We start from the raw sequence: 26,478 nt of genomic DNA, 5'->3' as shown, positions 1-26,478 counted from the left end.
AACGGGGGCCCTTTCTTTCCTCTGAGGGTTCCTGTTTCATTGTATGGAGCACAAAGACAAAGCAAGTCTTATAGTAAATGGTCTGAATTGTTTTGAAAGAGTGGAGAGTGAGATTCATCGCCTGCTCCAATTTCCATGTTGCCTTTGTTCCCCTGGCCCAGTTGACAGGGCCGGGCACTCCCCCTGCATCCTAATGAAGGCCGATGAAACGGGCTAAATCTTCAGCCACAGTGTTCACACTGCAGGCTCTGATGCTCCTTGGAACAAAACAAATCAGTCCCCACCAATTAAAGTAAAACGGTGAATCTAGACTCATTGGGAGTTTTTTGGAGTCTCAGAAGGTTTCCCACTGGTCTGTCCCAAGGACCAGGGAGAAAGAGCAGGATGAGAGGCACACTTTATTCCTGAGCCTCAAAGCAGCAGTCTGAGTTTCTCATCAGAACGAGCCCGTTGGGAACACTGGGAGGGGTCCATGGAAACATAAGTGCTGACGCAAAGAGAATGCAGGAGACCCCCGCCCCCCGGTGGGCAGTGGCCATGTCTCCTGGCATAGATGGGCAAAGGAAATGTAGTGGGTTTGGTCCTGAGGCCTGGAGGTGAGACATTAAAAAAAATAAAATGGAATCACCACCCTTTTCTCAGTTCCAAAGCCTTCCCTTATCCTGAACATACCGGGAAAGAAGTACATCTTTGTCTAACAGTGGCTGGTGCACACCGGGGTGCGGTCTTAGAGTCTAAGGTGAATGACTTTGGGCTGCCAGTGAGTCTGCATTTTCCACCTTTGAGTGGAGTCATTTAACTTGTACGAACCTCCATTTTCCCAGTTAGAAATTTTAGTATTTCTATCTGAATTCAATGAGAAAAATCCGGGATACTAGCTAGTTCTCATGGTGTTTGTGGGGATGAAATGTAGTGATCCATGAAAGACAGAGTTGAGTATTAGGAGCTATTATTTTAGATTATGATTGTCAATGCTTCCTTTTAAAAATAAAATGCTATTTAAAATTTATTGTAAACTTGAAGTGAATAAGTCACTAAAATATTCCACATTATTTATAGTAATGGATAATGACAGTAATGTAAATAATGCATTAGTATAGAATCTTACTAAGATAGGGTACATGAAAGAATGACTATATTTTTGACATTTCTTCTTTTTATTTTATAATATCTATTTTCATTTTTTAATCACATTTTCTTTTTGCCTATATAGGTAAAAGATTTTTAAATTTTTTTTATTGAAAATAGATTCTTTGCTTATATAATACATCCTGACCACACCCTCCACCCATCCCTTTTAATGTATAATTAGCAGAACTTTATGTGGTATTTCTATACATGCATATGGCATTCAGCGATCATGCCCACCTACTCTTCAACCCTCTTCCTCCTCTCTTTTGTCTCTTATTTCATGTACTGGAAAGTTCTGGAGATTTCATGTAATGGGGGAGAGTGTTTTGCTAGTCAGGGTTTAACAAGCAAGGAAGACATAGCAATTACTCACTAGCTAAACTTCTCCCACAAACACGGGACTGAGCAGACCATGTGGGAAGGGCCACCTGCTGTAGGGGTGCTCAGGTACTGTGCCCATCTGCCTATTCTTGTCCTGGCCCTCACAGCTTTGATTTTGGCAGAAGAGGTCAGTGAGGCAAGACTTAATGTAGGAGACAGATTTATGTCGGTCCTGGGTGAAGAGGTACCCATTAGAGCTGGGATGGGCTGTGTGCCCATTGAGAGTGGGAGCACCAAAGACTGGGCCTGATATGGAAACAAACATTCCTGTGGCCACAGCCTCAGAAGAACTCTAGCCCCATACATAGGTCACAAAATTCCTTTCTTTCTGAAAGGCCTGCCTTTGAGAACATTCTTTGCCTGGTCCCCACCAACTTCAAAAAGTGACAGTATCATCTTTGTAAGTTCCAAGGCATTCTTCTTAGTGTCCAGTGCTAAAACAAGAGTTTTTCTTGAAACAGGGTCTCACTATGTGACCCAGGCTGACCTCAGCCTTGCAGTCCTCCTGTCCCAACTTACAAGTCCTGAGATTCCAGGCAGGCAGGCTCAATTGAGCCTAGCTCCTCTCTCTCTCTCTCTCTCTCTCTCTCTCTCTCTCTCTCTCTCTCTCTCTCTCTCTCTCTCGTGTGTGTGTGTGTGTGTGTGTGTGTGTGTGTGTGTGTGTGTATGTTCATGTGGCTATGTGCACGGTGACACATGTACATGTGCACGTGGTGTCTTTCTCAATCCCTCTCCACCTTATGTGTTTGAGGCAGGTTCTTTTATGGAAACAGAGCTCACTGCTGGACTAGATTGGCTGACCAGTGAGCTTTTGGGGAATCCACCTGTCTCCACCCACTGAGTACTGAGCTTGCAAAGTACATTCCCACATCCAGATGGTAAGTGGGTGCTGGGGATCCAAACTCAGGCCTGCATGCCTGTGTGTCAGGCACTTTGACTGACTGAGCTAGGTCCCCAGCTCCCCAGCTCCCCAGCTCCCCAGCTCCCCAGCTCCCCTGTTTCTCTATACTTTTTAAGATTCCATTTTTTTTTTGAGACAGATTTCACTCTGTAGCCCAGGCTGACCCTAGAACACACTGTATAGACCAGGCTTCCATAAGTCCCGCCTCATTCTCCCAAGTATTGGGATTATAGACGTATGCCGTACTATACTCAGCTTGACTACATATAATCGAGCCCAGCTTTCCGGGCTTCATGCGCTGTTATCTGCTCCATTTTATCAACACTACAGCACAATGGATGTTTTGATGGTCTTTACTTTTCAGAGTAGTTTAGAAATATTTTTGAGTGTCCCTTACATACTACATACAGAGAAAACATGATATGTATCATCTCCTCCTTTTGACAAAGCCATGAAGCATTCTTAACAGTAACCCTGTCCTAGTATAGAGGAAAGGGTCACATGGTAGATGTCCTGGCAAGGACCTTCACTAATGAGAACTTTGGTAGTTGTGATGAGCATTCATCAATGAGAGTTTCACTAGGTAGCTCAGGCTGGCCTTGAACTCATAATCCTCCCTCCTCAGATTCCCCGGTGCTAAAATTATAGATCTGTACCCCACTGGCCACTGAATCTCCAAGGACTGAACTTACTTGGCGCCTAGGGCTCTTTTGCTAGAGAACTCTCATCACACTCTAAGCTAAGCAACAGCGTTGCCCAGGGATGTCATAGTGAAATGATTATCCTGCGAAAAGTTGACTCTGATAACCACTGGGAGATATTTCACCTAGTTTAGAGTTACTCTCTCTCTCTCCCTCCCCCTCTTTCTCCCTCTCCCTGTCTCTCTCTCTCTCTCTCTCTCTCTCTCTCTCTCTCTCTCTCTGTGTGTGTGTGTGTGTGTGTGTGTGTGTTTGTGTGTGAGTGTCTGTGTGTGTGTCTCTGCACATAAGCACATGTCCAGTTGTACATGAAGAGGCCGGAGGTCAACTGTAAGTGCTATCTATCTTGTTGTTCAGAGAGTGTCTCTCACTAGCCTGAGTTTGCCAATTTAACTAGAGGGTTCCTTGTGTCTCTTCTTCCCCAGTGCTGGAAATACAAGCATGTGCCACATGCCTTTTCTATGTGTGCTCTGGGGTTCGAACTCAGCTCCTCATGCTTGCATGGTAAACACTTTACTTACTGAGCTGTCTCTCCAGTACTACATCCATCTTGACTATGACTCAAAACAAGAAAACAAACAAACAAACAAACAAACAAAAACTCCTGAAACTTGGGGAGCTCCAAAAGAGACTGTTACTGCCAAGCAGATCCAGTGCCAGATCTAGGGAGCCTCTCAACTCACTTAAGAGGCCCACTTACTCTATCACAGGTTGATTTGGAGCAAGGCATTAAGCAACTCAGACTTTCTGAGAAATTGTCAGTGCTGACCGTCTCTTGGACACGGACAGTTTTAAATAGGCCATCCAAGCACCGGAAAGTGGTGTTTGAAAGACACAGTGTACCAGAGGCCCAAGACAATACTGATTAAGATCAAATAGCCAATTAAGCCCCAGTCTCCAAATTGCTGCCGGATGAATAAATAGCTGTGTGTGCCATCCAAGCATAACTTCACATGGGTAGCACCTCATTCACACCCACAGAGGGCTGGAAAACATCAGGGAGGTAGAATGCTATTGGCTGGAAAGGGATAAAAAGAGACTTTGGTGAAGTCTCTCTTTTTCAGCTGGTGTCATTATTTCTGGTTGGCGGTGACCTTCAAGGGAGTCAAACACGCGTGCTTTAGTCCAGAAGCACCAAATTCAGACATGACCCCAACAAGAAAAAGTATGGAAGAGAAAAGATGCCGCCCATCATCCGTTTGTCTCTGAGTATTGGCTTTGCATTAACTTTCAGAATTAAAGCCCCAGTGAGAAAGTCAATGTCTTTTGCAAACAGAACCCAAACTGTCACAACTTGTTTCCTTGATTTTGGTGATGAGCAAGATTGGGTAGATATGAAGAGCACGCTGAGGATTGAAATGAATATCCTTCCGTCCTGGCTGCTGCCACAACCAGATTGCAGGATAATGGCTTCTATTGACGGTGGGCCTGCGTCCTTTGTTAGGATGCTCAGGAATTCTCATCGAGGGAGAATACCATCCCTGACTTTTCTTCAGTGGGCAACCTGCCTTTCACAAATAGTTCATGTCTAAAATTTTCCAAAAGGCAAATATGCTTCTTCATGCACTATCATGTGATTCAATATGAACCATTTGTGAAATCAAGAAGGATATAAGAATATTAATTAATTTAAGTTAATCTGTGGAGTAGGAACAATAAAAAATTAAAGAGGATGATGAGGGGATTAGCCAAAATTACCACAAGTTTATCTAGAGGTATGAACATTTATTTTATTCTGACCCAAACTCCTTTCTTTACTATGTCCTATGTATATGTGTGTTTGTGTGTGTATTATATATGTGCATGTATACATACATACATACATACATGCATACATACATGTATACATACACTTATACACACAATTATATGGCTACTATACATCTGAGAAGCCCCATCATCTGCTGTCTGTAAAGACCCAGAAATTGGGTGATGAATTTTGAAGGTCAGAGATTTACAGTATGGCCACCTGAGCCATAAAACAGAAGGCTACCTGGCCAGGGCTTCCCAGGCCTCTTGGGGCTCATAAAGGACAGCATATTCCCCAGATGTTGGGTGCGAAGCTACAGTGTTTGACTTTTGTTGTGCTGTGTTTTGGTCTTGCTCTGGTCCCACCACTCTTTTCTATGGGAATGCTTACTCTGTGTCAATATTGGAAGTATGGAATCTTTTGATTTCACAGTGGCTGATATTACTGAGTTTGTCTTGGGTCTCAGAAAATACTTTCTGAAAATAGTTTTTGAACAGTAGCAATAGGCTGTAAAGATTATTGGGACTTAAGGAATGAACTACATTTATTATGAGATGCACACGATCCTTTTGGGGGCAGAGGTGACATGGTATGGTTTAAAAGTGAGGTATTTGGGTGTCAACGGATGGGCTTTCGATGGTTAATTAATTAGATCATCATCTGCTTGAACCTCTAAAATATTGGATAAGCTTTCAATCAATGTTAGGTAGTGTGGATTTTAGGGTTTTGTTATTTGAAGAGTACTCAAAATATGAAATGTCTGTATTGTTGATTTTTTAAAAACTGTTAGACGAGTTTTTAATTTTGTGTGAGTGCACATACACATGTGTGCATACACACAGATAGATAGATAGATAGATAGATAGATAGATACAGACAGACAGACAGACAGACAGACAGACAGACAGATAGGCACACAATACTCTTAAGGTCATGGGAATGTGTAGAGGTCTCAGAAATACTTGTGGGGTGAGACAATATCGTCTCTCAGGGGACTTTATATCTTCCTAAAGACTTATTCAAACTGCCATCTAGCATTTCCATGCAGTGTGGCACAAAGCTGCTCCCATCATAAGGAAGCATTTCTGAGCCTCTTCTCAATGTGTCATCTTTTCCACTTGTGGACCTGTGCCTGATACACTCACTGGTCACACTGTACTGACTACAACATGTGCCCTGGCTAAGTGGCAGTCCCTGTCTAGCATCTTAGAGATGGCACAAATGTGCTAAAGTTGGGACCTCTAGTTACAAGTCCCTAGTAGTCATTCTGGGAGGACTATCTAACTTATCTGGGTCCCTGTCACCTGGCTTTCTACCTGTAGACTCAGAGGTTCTCTTTCAGACCCACAGCTGGTTAAGTAGCATCAAGGCAGTCCCCAGCAATTTTACCTCCTGGACTCTTTGTTGCACCGAGACTACAGAGGGCTCTGGCTGCTAGCTAGTGTTTGCTAAGGTCCTTCACACCCTGTTCAAATTCACTTAAAGCTCCTGTAGTTGACTCACTTATTTCTTGGTTTAACACTCTATCTTTTGATATTATTTGAGAATAAAGACATTAGTCACAGGCAAGCCAGTGCTAATGAAACGGGTCTGTATATTTATTCCCACATGCTCACTTGTTGTGTCTTTTTCCTCCTCTGTCAGAATGCATTGAGTTAGTCAGCCTAAAGATGTTAAACTGAGTATCTTATAGCAACATCCCTTAAAAATCTCATTGAACTACTAAGACTTTTCTTTTTCGTCATTTTTATAGGACTAGGGGTTGAACGTAGCATCTCACATGTGTGTGGGAAACACTCTGCTACTGGGCCATATCCCCAGACCTCTTTCAACTTTTTACTTTGAGACAGGGTCTGACTATGTTGAACTGACATCGAACCTGCTCTCTAGTCCAGGCTGGTCTCGGACTTGAGCTGTTCCCCTACTCAGCTTTCTGAGCCCCTGGGATCACACTGGGCCTGGCTAAGAGTTCACTTCAATTGAGAAAGATTTTGCTTGGTTAAAATCAGATCCAAAGGATAAAGGACTTGATGGGATATCATGAGTCCTTTTCTTTTGTAAGTGCCTGAGTGAGGCCGAGGAAAGGCTGGGCATACACATACCTTCAGTAAAATGTACCTGGACTAATGACACTTGTGTTTCTGGTTTTGAGATGAAAAAAAAATCTGTTTGCACACATGAACTTACTGCGGTTACATAAGACCTGCACAAAATGAAGCCATAAGGTCCCAAAGATGAGAAGCTATTGGCAATCAATGGCTGCTGGGGGAAAGAGACATGTTTTCTTCGGGGATACGGTTCCCAAAAGGCTACCCATGCTCCAGTAGACTGTCCTAAGCCCATGTGCATACAGGCAGCACTAACCAGGTTTGAGGGGGGGTCAAGAGGGAGAGAGAGAGGGAGAGAGAGGAGAATGTAAAATTAGGAAGGAAAGGTGGTAGTAGTGAGGGAACACGGAAGAATTGGAGGAGGAAATAATGCATTATACCCATGTATGTATTTCTCTTTTTTTTTGTTTGTTTGTTTTTTTGTTTTTGTTTTTTTTTAATGCATTTTTATTAATTTATACATATTACATCTCAGTTGTTAGCCCATCCCATGTATCCTCCCATTCCTCCCTTCCTCCCACTTCCCCCCTACTCCCCTCCCCTCCCCTAAGTCTGTGTCTGAGGGGGACCTCCTCCCCCTGAATAAGCTCATACGGTATCAAGTCTCTCCTTGGTGACCTCTTATCTTTCCTCTGAGTGCCACCAGGCATCTCCGTCCAAGGGACATGATCAAATATGGGGCACCAGAGTTTGTGTGAAAGTTAGATCTCCTTCTCCACTCAACAGTGGAGAATGTCCATCGGCTAGTCCGGGTAGGGGTTCAAGGTTTTTACTGCCTATTTTTTCCTTGGCTGTTGCCACAGTTTGCGGAGGGCCCCAGGGCCCAGACTCGCCTGTATTTCTCAAACAATAAAAATGTTTTTAAAAGATATAGAAAAATATCTGCCAATGCTTTTCTCTACTTGGCACAGATTGAGGTCACTCATTAAATATGATGTGATCAGCCAGGATCTCCATGGTCCTCCATCAAGTGACATGGTGGATTTTGGAAAAACAAAGTAAGGTAGTTCTTAGTTCTCAGCAGCTTTTTAACTAGTCTTCTTTACAAGTCTGAACTCACAGCTTGGAGATATAAGCCAAAGGAAAATGATAAATATTCATAGATTACTGCATCACATTAAAATTCTAGATCCATTCATAAAGTATATTTCTTTTGTGGGCAGGAATATCATGTAGGTAGTGACGTAAGGGAACAGAAGGCAGGTTGTCTTCCCTTGGCTGGGCTCCGCCCCAGGGCATGCTAACTATCAAGGAATGGTGAGGCAGTTCTTGGATGAACTTCCTTCTGTTATAGGCAGTGTGACTTACTAGTGTGCTGCAAAGAACCACTCTTCCCAAAGACAACGGCACGAGGTCCTGACAGATTCTATAATGCTGCCATCTTCATGTCTTAAATATCTGTGGCCTTAGTCATCTCTACTGTCAGTAGTGGGAGAAAAACAGTATAGCTTTGTTTTAAATCAACTTAAGCCTAGCACTCAGATCTGCAATTGGTAATTCAGTACTGGCCATTGCAGGGTCTTCTTCATATCACAGGCTCTACAGAGTCATGTTATGTAGACAGCACCAAATCACCAGGGTGAATCTGAGCAAGTATTCATTATTCATCCTGAGAAATCATACTGTCTACACTACCTGATCCCTTCAGGTACAATAGCTTGGCTAGGATGGATCTGGCTTGGAGCATGAGAGTGTTTATGGAGGCTGGAAGCCCTTCTTTACTGCTTCCTGCCTTTATTTTTCTGTTCATCTTTCTCTTTGAGAACTCATTACTTAGCCATGCTGGTGGCCCTGTGACTATTGCCTTACTAGATTCTCATCACTGTCTGCAGAGCCAAGACGTGAAGGCATTAGAGGTGCTGGTGTCTGGGGATAGAAAAACAGCAGGGCGATTGGGAACTTAGCTCAGTGGTAGAGCTCTTGCTTAGCAAGGACAAGGTCCTGGGTTCAGTTCTCAGCTGAAACAAACAAATAAACAAACAATAGAAAAGAAACCAGCAGAGCTATTGTAGGTTGGTTTCTCCTAGATCAAGCATTTGGAACCAGGTTTTTGTTAAAGGAAGCATCCCTACCCCCACCCTCCACGATCAGTCTGCAAGGAAACTGGAGAAGACAAGAAAGGAGAACGAATCAATCAAGAGTGATTAGACTGAATTGAATTAAATTGCATTGGATATCCAAATGCAGCCTGATCCCATAGGGTTATGGAAGGGAAAATGATAGCCCAAGGAATATGCCCACCCATTGGCTATCTTTGGTTGGGTAAACAGTGAGACAACATCAAAGTAATTTTCAATTTCCTTCAGTTAGGTAAGCTAGTTTTCACACCGACAGCCCACCTAAGGACGTAGTTGCCATCTGTAATCAGCAAGACACTGGGGAAAGTGCAGGGCAGATCCCTTGTGTTGGTATAGGGATGTGAGGACTCTGGAGGATCCTGTAGAATTCAAGATGAGGGCAGCTATAAAGTCATCACATGTATGCCTGCAAATGGAAGCCTAACAAACCGCCTCACACAGTTCTCTACAGGGAAGGAGGGACTAAGAATGTAGAAGGCTTTTTTATGTTCATCTGAAACAACATCCCAGAGAGATGCCCCTCTGCTGACGGCTTTGTTCACGCACCAGCATCTAAGGGCATGCTGACTTTAATGTTTGTGTCCCCAGGCTGAGAATCATTCAGAGGAACACAGCAATGTGCTATTTATTATTAATCATGGGATGTTCTACTTAGCAAAGCAGGGCTTCTGGCTCCTTTAGGCCAGAGATAGAGATATTTTAAATTCTTTATTGGCTTTGTCTGAAGTATCCATCCCACTGAGGTGAAATGAGATATAAAGCCTTTGTAAAAAAAATCAAACAGAAAAGAGTCATGAATCTGTCCAATGGAGAGATACAAAGGTTTCTATAAAGAGAACACATGGAGGATTGGGGATTGCTTTGAAACCGGTGGGAAGGACCTCTGATGAGGTGCAATGGATAGTCTGTGTACTCACCAGGGAGATGTCTAACCGAGGAGAAACAACAGTGAGCAAACTGAGTCTTAGACTCTTCAAAAGCATCCTAAGTAGGTGTGCAGCTTTGGAAAAACATAGGAAACAGGAGAGAAGGTACATATCCAGGTGCTGTTTGATGTGGGAGTATGATGTTAAGGCCCTAGTATGCAGGACTAAAAATGTGAAAGTACAGATACTTCACTTGGTACCCAGAAGTCTGAGTCCTCTTGAGTTTAGAAGTTCATTCGTGGTAAACACTACCCAAAGCTCAGAAAAGGCAGAGGTTTACTTCATTATGCTCTAGTGCAAAGGAAAACCTTTTTTTTCCCATTTCTCCCCAAAGTTAGCCCAAGAATATACATGTTATCCTCCTGCTTTATAGGTGGGTAAAAGAAGGTTTGGAGACATTAATTTCTAATTATTGTTCAGACCACAGAAAAACAAATCCCTTCTACCTCTGGAGGAAATTGTGATTATTTGAACTCTCATGCTAGAAGGCCACTGTTGCCTACCTGTGCCTTGTGGCTGAAGAGGTTTCATGGAAAAACTTGTATTAGTCAATGACTATGCAAGACTTTAAAGAGATTTTTTCCCCTTGAGATGGAGAACCTATGGGACATTAACAAAAAGTACAGAATACCAAATTTTGGCTTTAGATACTTAACAGAGAGGACCCTGGCTGTCTTGTCTGATCTTTTGGAGCCTAACAATAGGAACAGTAACAAAAATAAGAAACAAGAAACTGTTGGCTGTTGACATTTAGTAATCGCAAAGTTTGAAAGCACAACATAAAGAAGCAAAAGCTATTCTCAGTGTTATAAGCCATAGAAATGAGTGTTTTAAACTATATTTTCCTTATTCTACACTCTCTCACTGCTTTGAAAATATATGAAATACATAAAGTAGATGAAAATATATGTGAGCTTCTTAATGTGTGTGGGGACTTGTAGGGTATTTTCCAGCTGCTATCTCTTAGCACATTGCTTCTGTTCCATTCTCCATTTCCTCTCATCCAGGGCACCGATTTACACACATACTTATTTGATCTCCTATGCATTTTCACCTTTTTGGACATTTAGGTTTCCTTATGATTCTTTTCTTGTTAAGTATTCTTTCAGCTTATTAGTACTCGTCAGCCTCATTGAATTTCTTATTAAATTATCCACTAAATTTTTTATTTTATCACTGTACTTTTCCACTTTGGATTTTTTCCTGTTGTTACATTTCATGGCTTACACTTTTGTGCTAAGGTTATCAATCTTGTCTTTGGTTTCCTTGGGCATATTCAACACAGTTACTTGTGAAAAGTGGTATCACAAAACTACATCATCCAGGACTTTAATGAATCTCCTTCTATTGTCTGTGTCTCTCTTGATTCTCAGTTATGTGATCTTGCCCTCCACCCTGGTCAGTTGAGGCTGCTACAACAGATTGACTTGATGTTTATGTCTCATAATTATAGGAACTAGGAAGTTTCAAGATCCAAACACTAGAAGATGACTGATCTAACAAAGATCTACTTTGTAGTTCATAGGTGGTTGCGGTCTTGCTGTCTCCTTACATAAAGGACGGCAGGGGAGAGAAGGCTCTGGATTCCATTTTATAGGGGCAGGAATGTCATTCATGTGATCTGTTTTCATCATCTAACTGTTTCCCAAATGCTCTACCTTGATGGCTGCACTATTGACAGTGGTTAGGATTTTCACACAAGGTTTTTGAGGGAGACACAAGTACTCAGTCTATTGATTATTCCATCGTATCTTCACTTAAAATTTCCACTTGGCTCTATCCTGGTGACGTTATATACACAATAGTTTAATACTACTAACTGTTCTCATAATTCTCCATCCTAATGTCTCACCAAGTTTCTGTTATTCTGTTGATTTAACTGTGACTTTTCTTAGCTCAGAAGTAGGACATTCTATATGAAAAGTGTACATATAATGCAAAATTGACTAATCTCATGTGGTAAAATGTACAAACTGAAGAATTGTGGGAATGCAGTCATATCCTCACATCTTGGGTAGAGGTGGTGATATATTCCAAATTAGATTCCCTTTCATTCTTATTTTAAAGTTTTGCCAGTGGGAGAAGTGAATGACTTGAATGTTCTAAGTCTTTATTTTCCCCAAAGGTTTAAGAAGTTCACAGTGTTCTGCTTACCTGCCACGGGGGCGTGGCCCTGCCCAGGGCCATATAAAAGAACAGACCCTCCGCATGGCTCTCTCTCTACCCCTCTCTAGATCTCTCTACCTCTTTTATATCTCTCTCTCTTTTTACTCTCTCTACTTCTCTATCTCTCTACTTCTCTATCTCTTTCCTACTTTCTCTGTCTCTCTTCTCTTTTTCTGGGGTTACCCTTTACCCCTTTCTTTCTCCCCCCATGTTCATTTAATAAACTCTTTATAACATTAAAAAAAGAAGTTCACGGTGTTCAAACCCACAGTAATTGTAGCAGATGTGTACATCCTGAGGTCCTTGCCCATGACAAATTGGAGTCTATCATACTATGAAAGTGCCTCCTTCCAAGGAAAGAAAAACCCAGATTTCTGTTTTACCTCTCCAGACAATCATCAGAAAGGACTTTTTTTTTTTTTAAAAAAAAAAACCTTCTGCTAAGGTTTATGTGGCTATAGTTTATTTCTTTAGTTCTCACTGTTTTAGAATCAGCCTTAAATACCATCCTTCTCTCTTGGCCATGAACAAAAGTCAACATGGATGAAGAACAACACTTGCATAACATAAACTTCAGCCTTTACATTGACCAGTTGGCCACAGACTTAAGTAAAAGTTGGAGCTAGGCAGTCTAGTAGGGGGCATGACCAAGTAAATAACTCTCCCCAATGCAGGCAAAGCATTACTTACCAATGCCAGTTGATTATTGCTATATGGGAACACAGATCCAAGCATCTCAGTCCTGTATCACTTTAAAGGCCAGGAACTTGACTTAAAACCTCCCAACTTCTTTGTTATGACTAATTATTCCTTGAGATACACTATGCTTTATTAGCGTCTCCAGGTCCCAACAGTGGCCTTTCAGCTGTGTGGTCAGAACTGAATGCATCTGTACTGGACGGAGGCATCAGCACTCGCTGCTTCCTCTCCCTGTTTTTCCCACACCAGAGTCACTCCTTGAAAACATAGCACTGAGGTTTTCTGAGTCCACTTGAGGTGCCAAAACTCCATTTCCCTATTATGCCATTTCAGTCTTTTTGAACAGCTTGCTCAGTGAGGTCTCTTTTCTTACACTTAAAATAGGAGCTTAGGATTCACTCACAAGAGGAGTTGCTTATGTTACATAACCCCAAGACACACAGATTATGGTTGATCTATTGCCATATGGCTCATGGACTGTCTTCAGATAAAGTCAAGCCACTTATTTGGCTAGTTCTAACAACCTTCTCAAGTAGCATGTATAATCAATATTTTTTTTTTTGAAAAATTGGAATGTTTTTAGAGGTATTGTTTGAATGGAAATTCTCTTCTTGCCTGAGGGCAAGCAACTAAGTTGCTGTGAAGGTGATTGGGAAGGCTATAGGAAACAGGCCCTGTTGACTGTACAATTGCATTACTTGGGAACTGTTCAAGAGGAATGGCTCTATGCCTTGGTAGAAATGACAGAAAATAAATCATGGGTAAATGCTGGAGAGAAGGCTCACTTGTTTCTCTTGCAGAGAACCCAGCACCCATGTGGTGGCTCACAACAATCTAGTTCAAGGGATTTGATCTCATTCTTCTGACCTCTGTGGGCACTGGGCACCCAGGCAATACACACACACACACACACACACACACACACACACACACACACACACACACACACACATGCAAGCAAAATGCTCATACACATAAGTATTTTTAAAAAGAAACAAGGAAAGCTGATAGAACTTTTGGCCCCAAATTCAATAATTAAAGGTTGGATTCTTCAGGAGTCTCTCTGTTTTTCCCTAGGTTGGTCATATTCGTCACTGTGTAATAATCTGTTTCAGACAATTATTATACTTATCCAATAGACTATTTCCAGGCTGTACCTGAAATGCTCAGAATAGCTGCTGCCATTTCAACTTTAAGTCTCTAGCCGACAGGAAGGAAAAAGTAGAGATTTCTTGTAGTGAATGCTAAGTGTGCAGATCTCCGTTTGGTGATCAGGGGATTTTGCTAGATCTACAACTATGTAGTGCTATTTTCTTTGATTTTATTTTGTGTGTATGTGTGTTTTGGCTGAATCTGTGTCTGTGAGCCACTTACATGCCTGGTGCCTGAAGGACAATCCTCCTGGAACTGGGGTTATGGACAGTTGTGAGCTACTATGTGGAGGCTGGGAACCTCAGTCCCCTGGAAGAGCAGCCAGTGTTCTCAATTACTGAGCCATCTCTCCAGGACCACCCCCACAATCCTAGGTTTTATGTTTTGCTTTGTTTTCATTTGTTTGTTTTTTATCTAAAAGTTTCAGCACACTGTTTTCTTCCTGGAAATGAAATCTAAAGTCTAAATCCATTTTAGATATGCACGTTTGTTTCAAGCCAATTCTACTTTCTGAGTACAGAACCTAAGAAGGAAACAGGAAGAGTCTGGGTTAGTGGCCCAAGTGCTAGGAAATGAAACATAAATCAGCACCACCAAAAAATAATAACCACCATATACTAATTGAGACATCTAGGTGCCATGTTTACATTGTCCAGGCTTGCCCAGCTCCTGCAGTTTGAGAAAGAATTGAAGGAGGTCATCGAGGGCCAAACTTATTATTTAGTGTCAAACGTATTTATATTTCTAATAAATGATTTCTCAATTTAAGAGTAAGTCATGAAACAACTGGAAGACATGCCTAGGACGTGCTTCCCCGTAATGAAGTTCCTTTGGGAGACTCTCCTGAGCATGGCTGTTAGCAGGCTCCCTGTCACTGTATTTTTAATTCAATGAAATATGAAAAGAATCTATTCTAAAATCGGATGACTCAGACTTTCAGTGCTTCTTTTTTTTTTTTTTTTTTCCTTTCTCATTCCATTCCATTTCTAGTCCTTGAAGAAAGAAACTGCTCAGATCTTGGGGGCCCAGTCAATGGGTACAAGAAAATCACAGGCGGTCCTGGGCTTCTCAATGGGCACCATGTAAAAGTTGGCACTATCGTGTCATTCTTCTGTAATGGCTCATACGTTCTGAGTGGCAATGAGAGAAGAACCTGCCAGCAGAACGGAGAGTGGTCGGGAAAGCAGCCCACCTGCATAAAAGGTAACTCATGGATGTTGCTGGGTTCTGTGGATGTGCATGGAGTTGTTATAACTCTTTGGCAGCTCCTGTGCCTGCTTTTTAAGTCCCTGGAATGTTTTCTTAGGTTAGAGACAATCCTTTAAAACCGTTGCTTCCCCCCACCTCCCACCCTTGCACCCCTGGTTCCAAGAAGACCTCACACCTAAAGTGACGGAGCGGAACAGTTTGCAAAAAACCACAAGGCTGAGTTTTAGATACACAATTCCAAGGACAGGATTTGTAAGCCTTTGCAAGGCTGATTTTGTCCTGTCCCTAATAATAAGCACATGTAGCTGGCCACCTGTATGAGAAAAGGCTACAGCTGGAGATGGCTAAAAACAAAGATGGCAGATATTCAACCATCTAAAGGGCAGTTGTGAGAACCATGAGAGATGAGTATTCCTGAAGTAGAGGTGATGGTGTGAGGGAGGCAGGGTTGCTGGCAAGCAGGAGGGAATGTAAGGATGCTAGGAGGAGCTGGGGTGATATTTCAGACTAAAGAGAGGAGAAGAAAGTGGGGGCGTAGGTGGAAGTGGAAGCGTCTGTCTTATGCTAAGCTCAAGGCAAGCCATCTAGGAAGGAACATTTAAAATTTAGGCTGGAAGCAGAAGACCCTTGACTATTGTGTAGCAGGACTTCAGCCCTCCAGCGGAGATGCAGCCTCCCCCTGACTTTATACCTTATTTGCTTAGGGCTGACACCTTCTTCAGAGAGAGGAAATGTGTGATCATATCCCAGATTGTCAGGACCGTTGTCTCCAACTCTCTCTCTCTTCTCTCTCTTCTCTCTCTCTCTCTCTCTCTCTCTCTCTCTCTCTCTCTCTCTCTCTCTCTCTCTCTCTCCTGGGTGTTTGTCAACAACCTGAATCACAGGGAAAGGAATGAAAGAGAAAAGAGGGATAAGTGTGAAAGGGATAAAATCACTTTAGACTTTTGCCAGAAGCGACTTTCATCGCCCCAACACAAAGCCTGATGTTTTATTTCATTAAGTATGGGAACGGTGTTGCATATGTCCTAGGAGGATTTCTTTTTGTCAACTTTTCTCTTACAAATTAATACAACCAAAGTACTCTAAGTTGCTAATTAGACAAATGTTGGCTGCTAGATTGGGAAAGTGAGATGGGAAGGATTCGTTTTCCCTGGAAGAAAAAAGAAAGAAAGAAAGATTTCAGTGAATTGAAACTGGGCTCTGAGTTGTCCTCTGGTGACTGCTAGGGACCTTCATTGCAGACACAGGACAAGGAGCGGTCAGTTACCAACGACTTATTTATAATTGGCACTGTGCTCTGGTTTTAAACAAGGACCTCCTAATTCCCTCTGTGAGCTATATTTTGGAGCCTTCACTTTGAGTTTTATTCCACTATGATCTAGTTTGCTAACACCATTCCCATGAACAGATGGCCTTAATCTATTAACTGCCACCATCCCACATCACCTCCGCAGAGCGCTTCTTTTCAGAGGGGACCACTGAGTTCTACAGAGGCAGCTCTCAGGTCAGATGAAAAGCAGACGACACCTTGCTAACTGCACTATTGAAGCTTTTCCAACCCGTGCAGGCTCTGAGAATGGGGGAGTGAGTGCACGGCATCTGGAAGGGTGGGAGTCAGGTGTTACTCTAGATGGAGTGATGTGAACAGTGAGGATGGAGAAGGATCATGCATCATGGTTTATCTGTTTATAGCCTGCCGGGAACCAAAGATCTCAGACCTGGTGAGGAGGAGAGTCCTTCCGGTGCAGGTTCAGTCAAGGTGAGACCAAGCACCTGAACTCCGCTTTCAAGGCTAATGGCTGTTTCCTTTCTCCACTTGCATTTGGCCAAAGACAGCCTGGCATTTCTTAGGGACATTTAGTGCTAACTGGTCATGAAAGAATGGGGTTTGTTAGATGGAGGCTCATTAGCCAGCTGCTTTTGGCCAAGAGGTAGCTACTATTGGAAGAAGTACAAGTTTTATTGGATCGTGGGAAAGCAGATGGCTGGTGAGAAGAAGCAAGGCTTTCCTGATGATCTTTGAGGAGCTGGATTTTAATACTTGCATCTTCCTAAAGTGACTGCTTCTTTATTATAGCAGCTTCTAGGAGCTGGCAACCCTACTAAGTCCTGCAGCCAGCTGGGGTTTAGGAAGATGGTTTTGATGGTGACCAACCAGATGAGGCAGACTGGCGGAGCCCAGGAGCTAGAGATAAATGACCAATAAGAGAGACATGAACTCTTGCACACACCCCATGTTCCTCCTGGAAATACAGATGAGGCCCAGCTGGCAGCAAGAAAGGAGGCCATTTCTGCTCTCTTCCTACATCCTCTTCCTCACGCTTTCTATTGCAGTTGCACAGGTCTCTTTGGTATTCTTCTACCAGTCCAAGCATAATTCTGTTTCAGAAACATTAACCTTATGGCTCATTCAGTCTGGGAACGGCTGCTTCTGGATCTCACCGAGGCTTAGTCTCTGCTTCAGTTCTTTTGCACCTAGCAGAACAATTGTCTCTGACTGTTCTTTTATGATTATTTAAATGCTATTTTTATGATATTGGGGAATGAATCCAGAGCCTAATACATGCTAGATAAATATTACTACATCCCCAGCCCCTTATTGTCATTTTAAATAAAACCAACAACATCACATGTACCCTGATGCCACATAGGCTTGCTTCCATTACCTGCTGTTCTCCAGCCTTCACCATGATTCTGATTTCATTTTGGCATCCTTCTGTCTCCTCTCCCCTTTTTCTCCCCTCTTCCCACTCTCCCTCTCTTCCTCTCTCTCCTTCTCCCCTGCCACGTCAAGTGCACAACTTACAAGTAAAGGAACATTGCTTGCTTTGGTCATGCTGAACTTTTCCTGCATGAAACCATGCCTGCCACATAGAAGCCATTCAATACATAGCTCTTGAATAAGTAAATTCTATTGACAGCCAGGGGTTCAAAACCTGCTTATGCCTCTCTCTAATCCTGGTTATGTTTAAGCAATTTCCTGAAGTTAAATGGGCCTTCATTTTCTTTTCTGAAAAACGGGGGTAGTTAATAACGGTCCCTGAAGATTACTGTAAGGATTAAAACCACAATAACAGATGACAGTGCCAGCTGTGTGCCAGCTGCTGCTCTTGTCATTTTACATAGATAAATCAATGAATAACCTTTGAACCCGGGCATTTTTATTATTATTTGCGGCTGGATTAGCCTTTCCTTGCTTATGTGGAAACTGAGGTTCAGAGAAGTTTAAATGGCTTCCTCCAAGTCCCAAACAAGATGTCCTTCTAAAGCAGAACTGACTTGAATTGTTCCTCAGTGAAAATCACCATCCATGTCTGGCCACTGCTCAGGCTCTCATCCATATTTGCCTTTCTCCAGGCAAGGCGCTCCCTTGGGAACAATGGCAAGAGAATGCAGACTCTGCCTCATCTCTGATCTTTGTGGCTTCCCTGGGGTAGACTCTCTGCTAATAAATGCAATCCTCTGGCTCCCAGGGAGACACCTCTGCAGTTTTCCCTGCCTGTATAGGAATCCTGAGCTACACAAAGAGACAATAGGGCTCCCTACTATTGCAGCAGTTTTAGTGGGAGATTAAGTAGCAAGGTGCTGGGTGACTCCTGTAGTTGAGAAAGCAAGCCTAAAATCTAGTTTAAGTATCTTCATGGAAGACAAGCTGCTGAAGTGGGGGTATTCTTATGTCCTGCAGCTCCCCAAAACAAAACAAATAGTAGCTTCAGTGTCCAAAAGGAAAACACACCACACATGCTGCAGATGCTCCCAGAGTTGCCTAAAAGTATAGCATGAATATTTGTTGAATGAAGCCACTATAGCATGTTTCCTGAACCAAACACCATAGAGATACAAGAAATAGATTCCATCTTAAACATCAAATTGATATCATAGAGACAGTAGGGTAGAAATGGTGACTGTTAAATGCTATCTTGGGTGTTGTCTTCCTTTACTGCGCCCCAAAGTACCCCTTTCCCCCAAGTACCTCTCTGGGCCTCATTTCCCCGTTTGTTCATTATAACACAAAGATGAAGACATCAGTTCCTGAGGGAATCTCTGTCTGCCGACTGACAGTCACTATGCACCCGTGTAAAACAATCACGAGACCCCAAAGGGTGTTTCTAGGGGCCTCAACCTCAAGGCTCATTTAATGCCCCTTTCACATTTACATGCAGGTTTTTTGTATTTCTCCCAAGCAGTGTTGCCTGAGAGAAAGTTCTAGTCTCTGAGGTAAGCTAATTACACTTTCTAATTGCCAAATCAAGCTACTGTATCAACACAGTTTAGTTCAAGTCAATTCCTGATATTGCCCCATTATGATAATGTTTAGAGAAAAGAATGTGCCTGGCTTTCTCTCATTCAAATTAACCCCTTTTCCTGTTTAGTTTTGCAATTAAATTTGTGTGTGTGTGTGTGTGTCTCTCTCCTCTCTTTCTCCCACCCCATGGGTGTCTACATAAAGCATGCATTTGGATAACAATATTATGTCAGACTTTATTTTCTGTTTGGTTAAAACCCTACGTACTTGGAGGCATTCCCAGAGCGAAGGAATACAACATTGAGTGACATAAGAGAATCTATTCAGGAGCAAAAGGAGAGAGAATGAGAGAGGGAAAGAGAGGAAGAAGAAACAAGAGGAATGAGAAAGAGAAAATGGGTAGAAAAAGACAGGGAGAAAATGGCATGGACAGAGAATGGGAAATGGGGTATTTTTCTCTCCTATAACCAAATCAGCATTGGAGTTGGATGCTAAAGTCTTGCTCTTGTTCTTTCTCTGGTCCCGTGTGCCACGATCCAGGGAGACACCATTACACCAGCTTTATTCCACAGCCTTCAGCAAGCAGAAGCTGCGGGATGCCTCTACCAAGAAGCCAGCCCTTCCGTTTGGAGACCTGCCCCCTGGATACCAACATCTGCACACGCAGCTGCAGTATGAGTGCATCTCACCCTTCTACCGCCGACTGGGAAGCAGCAGGCGGACCTGCCTGAGGACTGGGAAGTGGAGTGGTCGGGCTCCGTCCTGCATCCCCAGTGAGTCAAGGCTCGCCTCTGAGTTTGAGCCTCTTTCCTTCTCCATGGCCATTTGTGAAAAGGCTGTTACTATTGCTGAAGGCTTTTATGGAAAGTTTACTTGAACAAAGGGATGGCCTTCCATTGCTTTCCCTAGTCTAGTGACCTCGGGAATTCCACAGTGAGACTCATTAAATCTTAGAGGAATAGTTTCTGTTGATGATTCATCATATCTAGAAAAGGAAAAGACCAGTAATTAGATACCAAGTGGGGATAGATTAAAGCCAAAGCTGTGAGAGGACCTCTGCCTGTGTTATCTTGACAACCTTATCACGGCCCCATTGTTGACCTTGCATATCCAATAGTATTAATCAACTGACATTAATTGAATAATGAGATGATAGTAGATGCTGTGAGATACTATGTGGACATTCTGGATTAGGAGGTTGCACATTCTCACCTATCTTCCTCATCCTCTTTGTAAAAAGAGAATAGTAGGGCCAAGTCTGTTGCGGTCTTGCTTATGGAGACAGCCATGGGATTTTGGATGTTACATCATCCCATTCAGGCCTCTCAAAAAGCCCCTAAAGTCACCGTTATTTCCTTGTACATTTTCTAGACAAAGAAACCAAGGTTCTAAAGGGCTAGACAGGTTTTCCGAAGTCCTATTGTTTCAATGAACTACAGACCCTCCATTATTAGCTCTAAACTTCATAGCCAACTACATGTAAGATAGCTGACTAATACCAAAGGGAGGGGCGCTAAAGAGATAAGTTGGCAGTACATACTTGCTATGCAAGCATGAGGGACATGAGTCTGGCTGGCCACAGTGATATGTGTCTGTGATCCCAGCTCTGAGTGACAGAGACAGAAGGCTGGCTAAGGTTGGCTAGCTAGCCCGTTGGGCCAAATTGATGAACTCCAGGTTCAACGAGAGACCCTGCCTCAATGAATAATGCGGAGAGAAATCGAGAAAAGTATTAATACCTGACATTCACTACCGACCTTCACACATATATGCACACATGTGTCTGTTTGCTAGCACACATATGCACATACATGAGCACATATATACAAATATAGCACATACATTAAATGAAATAAAGAGAAAGAGAAAACCCAAGCTGTTTTACTTAGTGGTTGTCACTTCCATTGGGTCTTCCCGATTAGATTTGTATTGTCTTGACCTATTTGCTTTCCAATATGAATGGTCTGAGTTGATCCCATTAAAGTGATGTTTTCTCCATAGTCTGTGGAAAAATCGAGAGCGTTGCTTCTCCAAAGACCCATGGGACCCGCTGGCCATGGCAGGCAGCCATCTACCGGAGGACCAGTGGTGTACATGATGGTGGGCTGCACAAAGGTGCATGGTTCTTGGTCTGCAGTGGAGCCCTGGTGAATGAGCGAACTGTGGTTGTGGCTGCCCATTGTGTCACTGACCTGGGGAAAGTCAACATCATCAAAACCGCAGACCTCAAGGTTGTCTTGGGAAAATTCTATAGGGATGATGATCGGGATGAGAAGACCATCCAGAATTTACGGGTGAGAGAGGGCTTTTTTTTTTTGAATCTGGAGCTTTGACTTAACCAGCTATGAGCACAGGAAAACAGAAAACAGGGCCTGTGTTAGCCCCATTACTTTAGCATGTCAATATCCATCCCAAAGCCTAGGTTATAACAGGGGGCTCAAAATTTCACCCTGACAAACTGATAAGGACAGTTAGCAAGACATGCAGTTGTCCTCCACACCTTTGCTTGTTTTGAAAATATGGTAGAGCTAAGTATCAATTATTACTGTAGTCCTCAAAAGTCATTCATCTCACAGTAAAATATACATCTACTTTATCTAGTCACATATACTATAAGTTATAGTACACTGTACATTAATGAAGCTATTTTTTTTTTCAAGACAGCATTTCTCTGTATAGCCTTGGCTGTCCTAAACTCACTTTATAAACCAGGCTGGCCTCAAACTTGTCCTCTGCCTCCTGGAGTGTTGGGATTAAAGGTGTGGGCCGCCACACCCAGCTCAAAGCTATTTGTTTAATGGATCTTTGTTTGAAATTATTTCTTATAGGGATGCTGTGACTTGTTACTGTGCCCAAACTACCCAGATAAAGATGGATGGATGTGTGTTTCTTAAATAAAAAAAAAAGTAATTATCTATCATATTTGGATTTGGGAATTATCACAAGTAGGCCTGGAGGACATAGGTTTTATCCAAGATATTCCTAATTACACATACTTCTCTCTTGTTCTGTACCTTCCTTCCATTTATCCATCTGCTCATCTAGACATCCTACCCTATTGTTTTTCCACCTGTACATTTTTCTTACACATCTTTCTATCTGTACATCAGTTCCTTCATCTATCTATCCATTGTTGAGCCCCCACAACATGTAATTCATGGAAAAATATAAGAATAAGACATGTCCATTTTCTCTAGTCTAATGGAAGGGGCAGACCAGAATGTTACAGATAGTATTTCATAAAGAAACTCCTGGGGAAATAGGGTCTAGTATAGAACTATACACTTTAAAGTTGAAAGATAGGAATATGGGTTTTTAGAAGCTTCTGTCAAAAACATTGACTAGCAAGACATGAAATACTTAGGAAATACCATGTGGAAAAGTCTTATAGAGTATTCTGAGAATGTTCTTATGGACAAAGTCTTAGAGACTACTGTTGGGAAACAGGATTCTGTCTTACCTGCTTGAAAGTACATGAAATGCTTACAGTGGGCCACAGATTGTAAACTGGTAATGTATAGGTTTTGTGCATGGATGCTGCATGTACATGTTCTTAGTCAGTTGAGTGGACATTAAACAACTGAGGTGTTTCAGAGAAAGACTTGGAGTCCATTCTCTGGTAAAATCACAGTGCTTGTCACATCTCTATACATCAGTGATCGTTTGGAACAAATCTCATCTGCCCACTTTAGACGGGACATGAACACCCACCTCTGCGGCCTTACTTGTAGGCACCACGGATTTAACACCACCTTCCAGGCCCCAATAGGCATTTCAGTTGATGACTCTGAAAAAGACAACAATCACTTTCTGTGATTCCTTGAGAAAAGTATCTTCAAATACTTGTAGCTGTCACTTAGACAGCTTCTCTCAATCATTTGACCCCCTAACTGGCCTCTTCTTGCCAACACAGGAGCGGGCTGTTCACCACTTGTGCATTTTCCTTGTGTTTGTAGATTTCTGCTATCATTCTGCATCCCAACTATGATCCTATCCTTCTTGACACCGACATCGCCGTTCTGAAGCTCTTAGACAAGGCCCGTATCAGCACCCGTGTCCAGCCCATCTGCTTGGCTACCACTCGGGACCTGAGCACCTCTTTTCAGGAGTCTCACATCACTGTGGCTGGCTGGAACATCCTGGCAGACGTGCGGAGCCCTGGCTTTAAGAATGACACACTGCATTCCGGAATGGTCAGGGTGGTAGACTCATTGCTCTGTGAGGAACAACATGAAGACCATGGCATTCCAGTTAGTGTCACTGACAACATGTTCTGTGCCAGCCAGGACCCCAGCACCCCTTCTGACATCTGCACTGCAGAGACAGGGGGCATCGCTGCTTTGTCCTTCCCTGGACGAGCATCCCCTGAGCCGCGTTGGCATCTGGTAGGGCTGGTCAGCTGGAGCTATGACAAGACATGTAGCAATGGCCTATCTACAGCCTTCACAAAGGTGTTGCCTTTCAAAGACTGGATTGAGAGAAACATGAAATGAACCAGCTGCAAGGCCACCGAGACGGTTTCCTAGAGTCCATCGGTTTATATGATGCACAATATGGACCTGAAGTGTGAGTTTGTCCGTGACCTTGGCTACTGAAAGGTTTCAGGGATATATACCTCACTAGAGGGTGAGTAGAGTTTACTTTCTGGCAGGGAACTGGTCTTCCTGGCTGCTTGGAAGCCATCTAAAAGATGCCAGGTCCTGCAAGAACTGAATTTCTTCAAAGAAGGACCATGTGGATAGAATAGAGCCTCCCGGACCTTCTCCACCTCAAGGTGCTGTGAATGTCATAGTCAATTTTGGTTGAAAAGATTGACTTGGGGAGGTCTGGGTTGCACCAGGCTTCAGTCAAATTTCCAAAGATTAGCTTGCATGATAGCCCAGGGCAAAGGAGCTTGGATGTAGCACGTGCTTCTATGTACATTGTCACAAGATTTTCTGATCCTCTTTCTTTCCAATCTTCTGTACACATTTCAATAAAACAAGGTCTGACCTCTGACCTACAAAACAAAAGTGCTGCTCCCATTTTTGCATGCTGTTTTTTTTTATAAGTTACATGGACTTGGGCCAATAATTTGGTGAGGGTCCTTTAACAGACAGTGAAGGGGTATAAGTTTCTAATGTTACTGTCAAATGCTGTCTTTTCTATGCCAGTTGTTGGAGGGCCAGGCAAGTCAGATAAGACATAGAACAGAAAGTATGAGCAGTGTGCTGGTTCTTCCAGACCGCAATCTCAGCTGGACTGAGAGGTGCAGAGGTCCGAAGATCCGTAAAGCACAGCTCTAGGTGTCTGTAAGGCTGTTTCAGGAAGGACCAACTAAGAAGAGAAGACTTGATGAGTTCCAGGCCAAAGAGAGAGCCTATCTCAAAAGAACACATATACATACACTTGCACACACAAAAGAATCAGCGTGGAATGTGAGTTGTATGGAAGAGATGGGGAATAGAAGGATGGGGGTGGGTAGAGGGGTGGGGAGTAGGAGTGTGTGTGTGTGTGTGTGTGTGTGTGTGTGTGTGTGTGTGTGTGTGTGTGTATGAGAAGCTCCACAAGGAGACTATCAAGGCTGGCAGATCTGGATCCAGGGTTGCCTGGACAAACTGATGCTCCAACCAAGGATATTGCAAGCAAAGAATCTAGGCCCCCTGTTCAGATGTAGCTGTACATGGAGAAGTGGAGGGGAGAGAGAGAGATTGCCTCTGACAGGAACTCTGGTGCCAGTGATTTGATCACTGCCTCTTGGCAGAGACGCCCTGTGGGAACACAGAGGAAGGGAGCAGGCTATCCAAAGGAGACCTGATAGGCTGTGAGAGAGGAGGACCCCACAGGTCAGAGGTCTAGGGGAGGGGAATAGGGCGGAAAAGGGAGGGAACAGGATGACAAGAGTGAGGAGATTACAATCAAGATGTAATATAAATAAATTATAATAAACAAAACGAACAAACAAACAAACCAAAAAAGAGAAGACTTACCCTAAGTGTGGGAAGCTTCCCATGTTCCGGCCCATGAGCTCAGGTGGAATAAAGGGGAGAAGAAGAAAGCCAGCCACACAGGCATTTTCCCTCTGCGAACTCGATGCCATGATGCAAACTGCCCTCTTCCTCCATGGCCTTTCCACCATGATGAGGTGGGACGTCTGAGACCATGAGCAAGGAGAATCTTTCTTGTCTTCAATGATTTCTTTTAGATGATGGCAACAGGACAATTTAGTGCAGAGCAGCTGATTCCAAGTGTCTCCCAGATTCTATAGTCCAGGCCTAGTATAAGGCCAGGGCTCTAACCCAAATCATCAGGCCTGGTGGCAGGTACCATTCTATACTGATCTCCAAACATCTGTGCTTCCAAAGTAGTTGAATTAGAATCACGTGTTTACTTACATACCAGATTTGATCTGCCAAGATCCCACGGCTTCAAGGTTTCTTACAATGTGAGTGTCCTTGGAAGACCCCTTTTGCTTTGCACTAGAATGGAGAAGAAAGCAAATTCTATCTGATAAATACCTTCTATAATCTTTCCAGCACATTCTCTCCTAGGGATTGACTAATTTTCTCAACACAATTTTTTCTTTCTTTCTTTTCCTTCTTTCTTTCTTTCCTTCTTTCTTTCTTTCCTTTTTCCTTTCTTTCTTTCATTACTTTCCAGCCTGACCCCAGCTGCCCTCCTCTCCTTCCAATTCCACCCCATTCCCTGTCTCTTTCTCAAAGAAGGGGAGGCCCCCAAGGGTACCAACCCTCCCTGGCAACTCAAGTCACAGCAGGACATAGCACATCCTAGCCCACTGAGGCCAGACAATGCATCCCAGCAAGGGGAAAATGATCTAAAGGCAGGCAACAGAGCCAGAGACAGCCCCTACTTCCATTGTTAGGGGACCCACAGGATGACCAAGCTGCACATCTGCTACATATATGTAGAGGGTCTAGGTTCAGCCTATGCATGCTTTTTAGTTGGTGGTTAAGTCTCTGTGAGAACCCATGTGACCAGGTTAGTTTGCTCTGTAGGTCTTGTGGTGTCCTTGATCCTCTGGCTGCCTCAATCC

At 43.1% G+C, this 26,478-nt stretch overlaps 1 protein-coding gene across 1 annotated transcript in view; it reads left to right on the top strand.

The window, feature by feature from the left end:
* PAMR1 (peptidase domain containing associated with muscle regeneration 1) overlaps positions 1-24,457 on the top strand; it is an 81,121-nt gene extending 56,664 nt beyond the window's left edge. Inside the window, exons 7-11 of the mRNA XM_084776943.1 lie at positions 14,981-15,193; positions 16,892-16,958; positions 19,986-20,218; positions 21,447-21,739; positions 23,402-24,457. Of these exons, the coding sequence (XP_084633069.1) occupies positions 14,981-15,193; positions 16,892-16,958; positions 19,986-20,218; positions 21,447-21,739; positions 23,402-23,938 (1,343 nt within the window). The 3' untranslated portion in view covers positions 23,939-24,457. The remainder of the gene's footprint in view (positions 1-14,980; positions 15,194-16,891; positions 16,959-19,985; positions 20,219-21,446; positions 21,740-23,401) is intronic.
* The last annotated feature ends 2,021 nt before the right edge of the window (positions 24,458-26,478 follow it).

Source organism: Acomys minous (assembly GCF_964271855.1).
Source record: "Acomys minous genome assembly, chromosome: 3".
NCBI classification, from domain to species: Eukaryota; Metazoa; Chordata; class Mammalia; order Rodentia; family Muridae; genus Acomys; species Acomys minous.
This window is presented reverse-complemented; position numbering and strand designations above follow the sequence as displayed.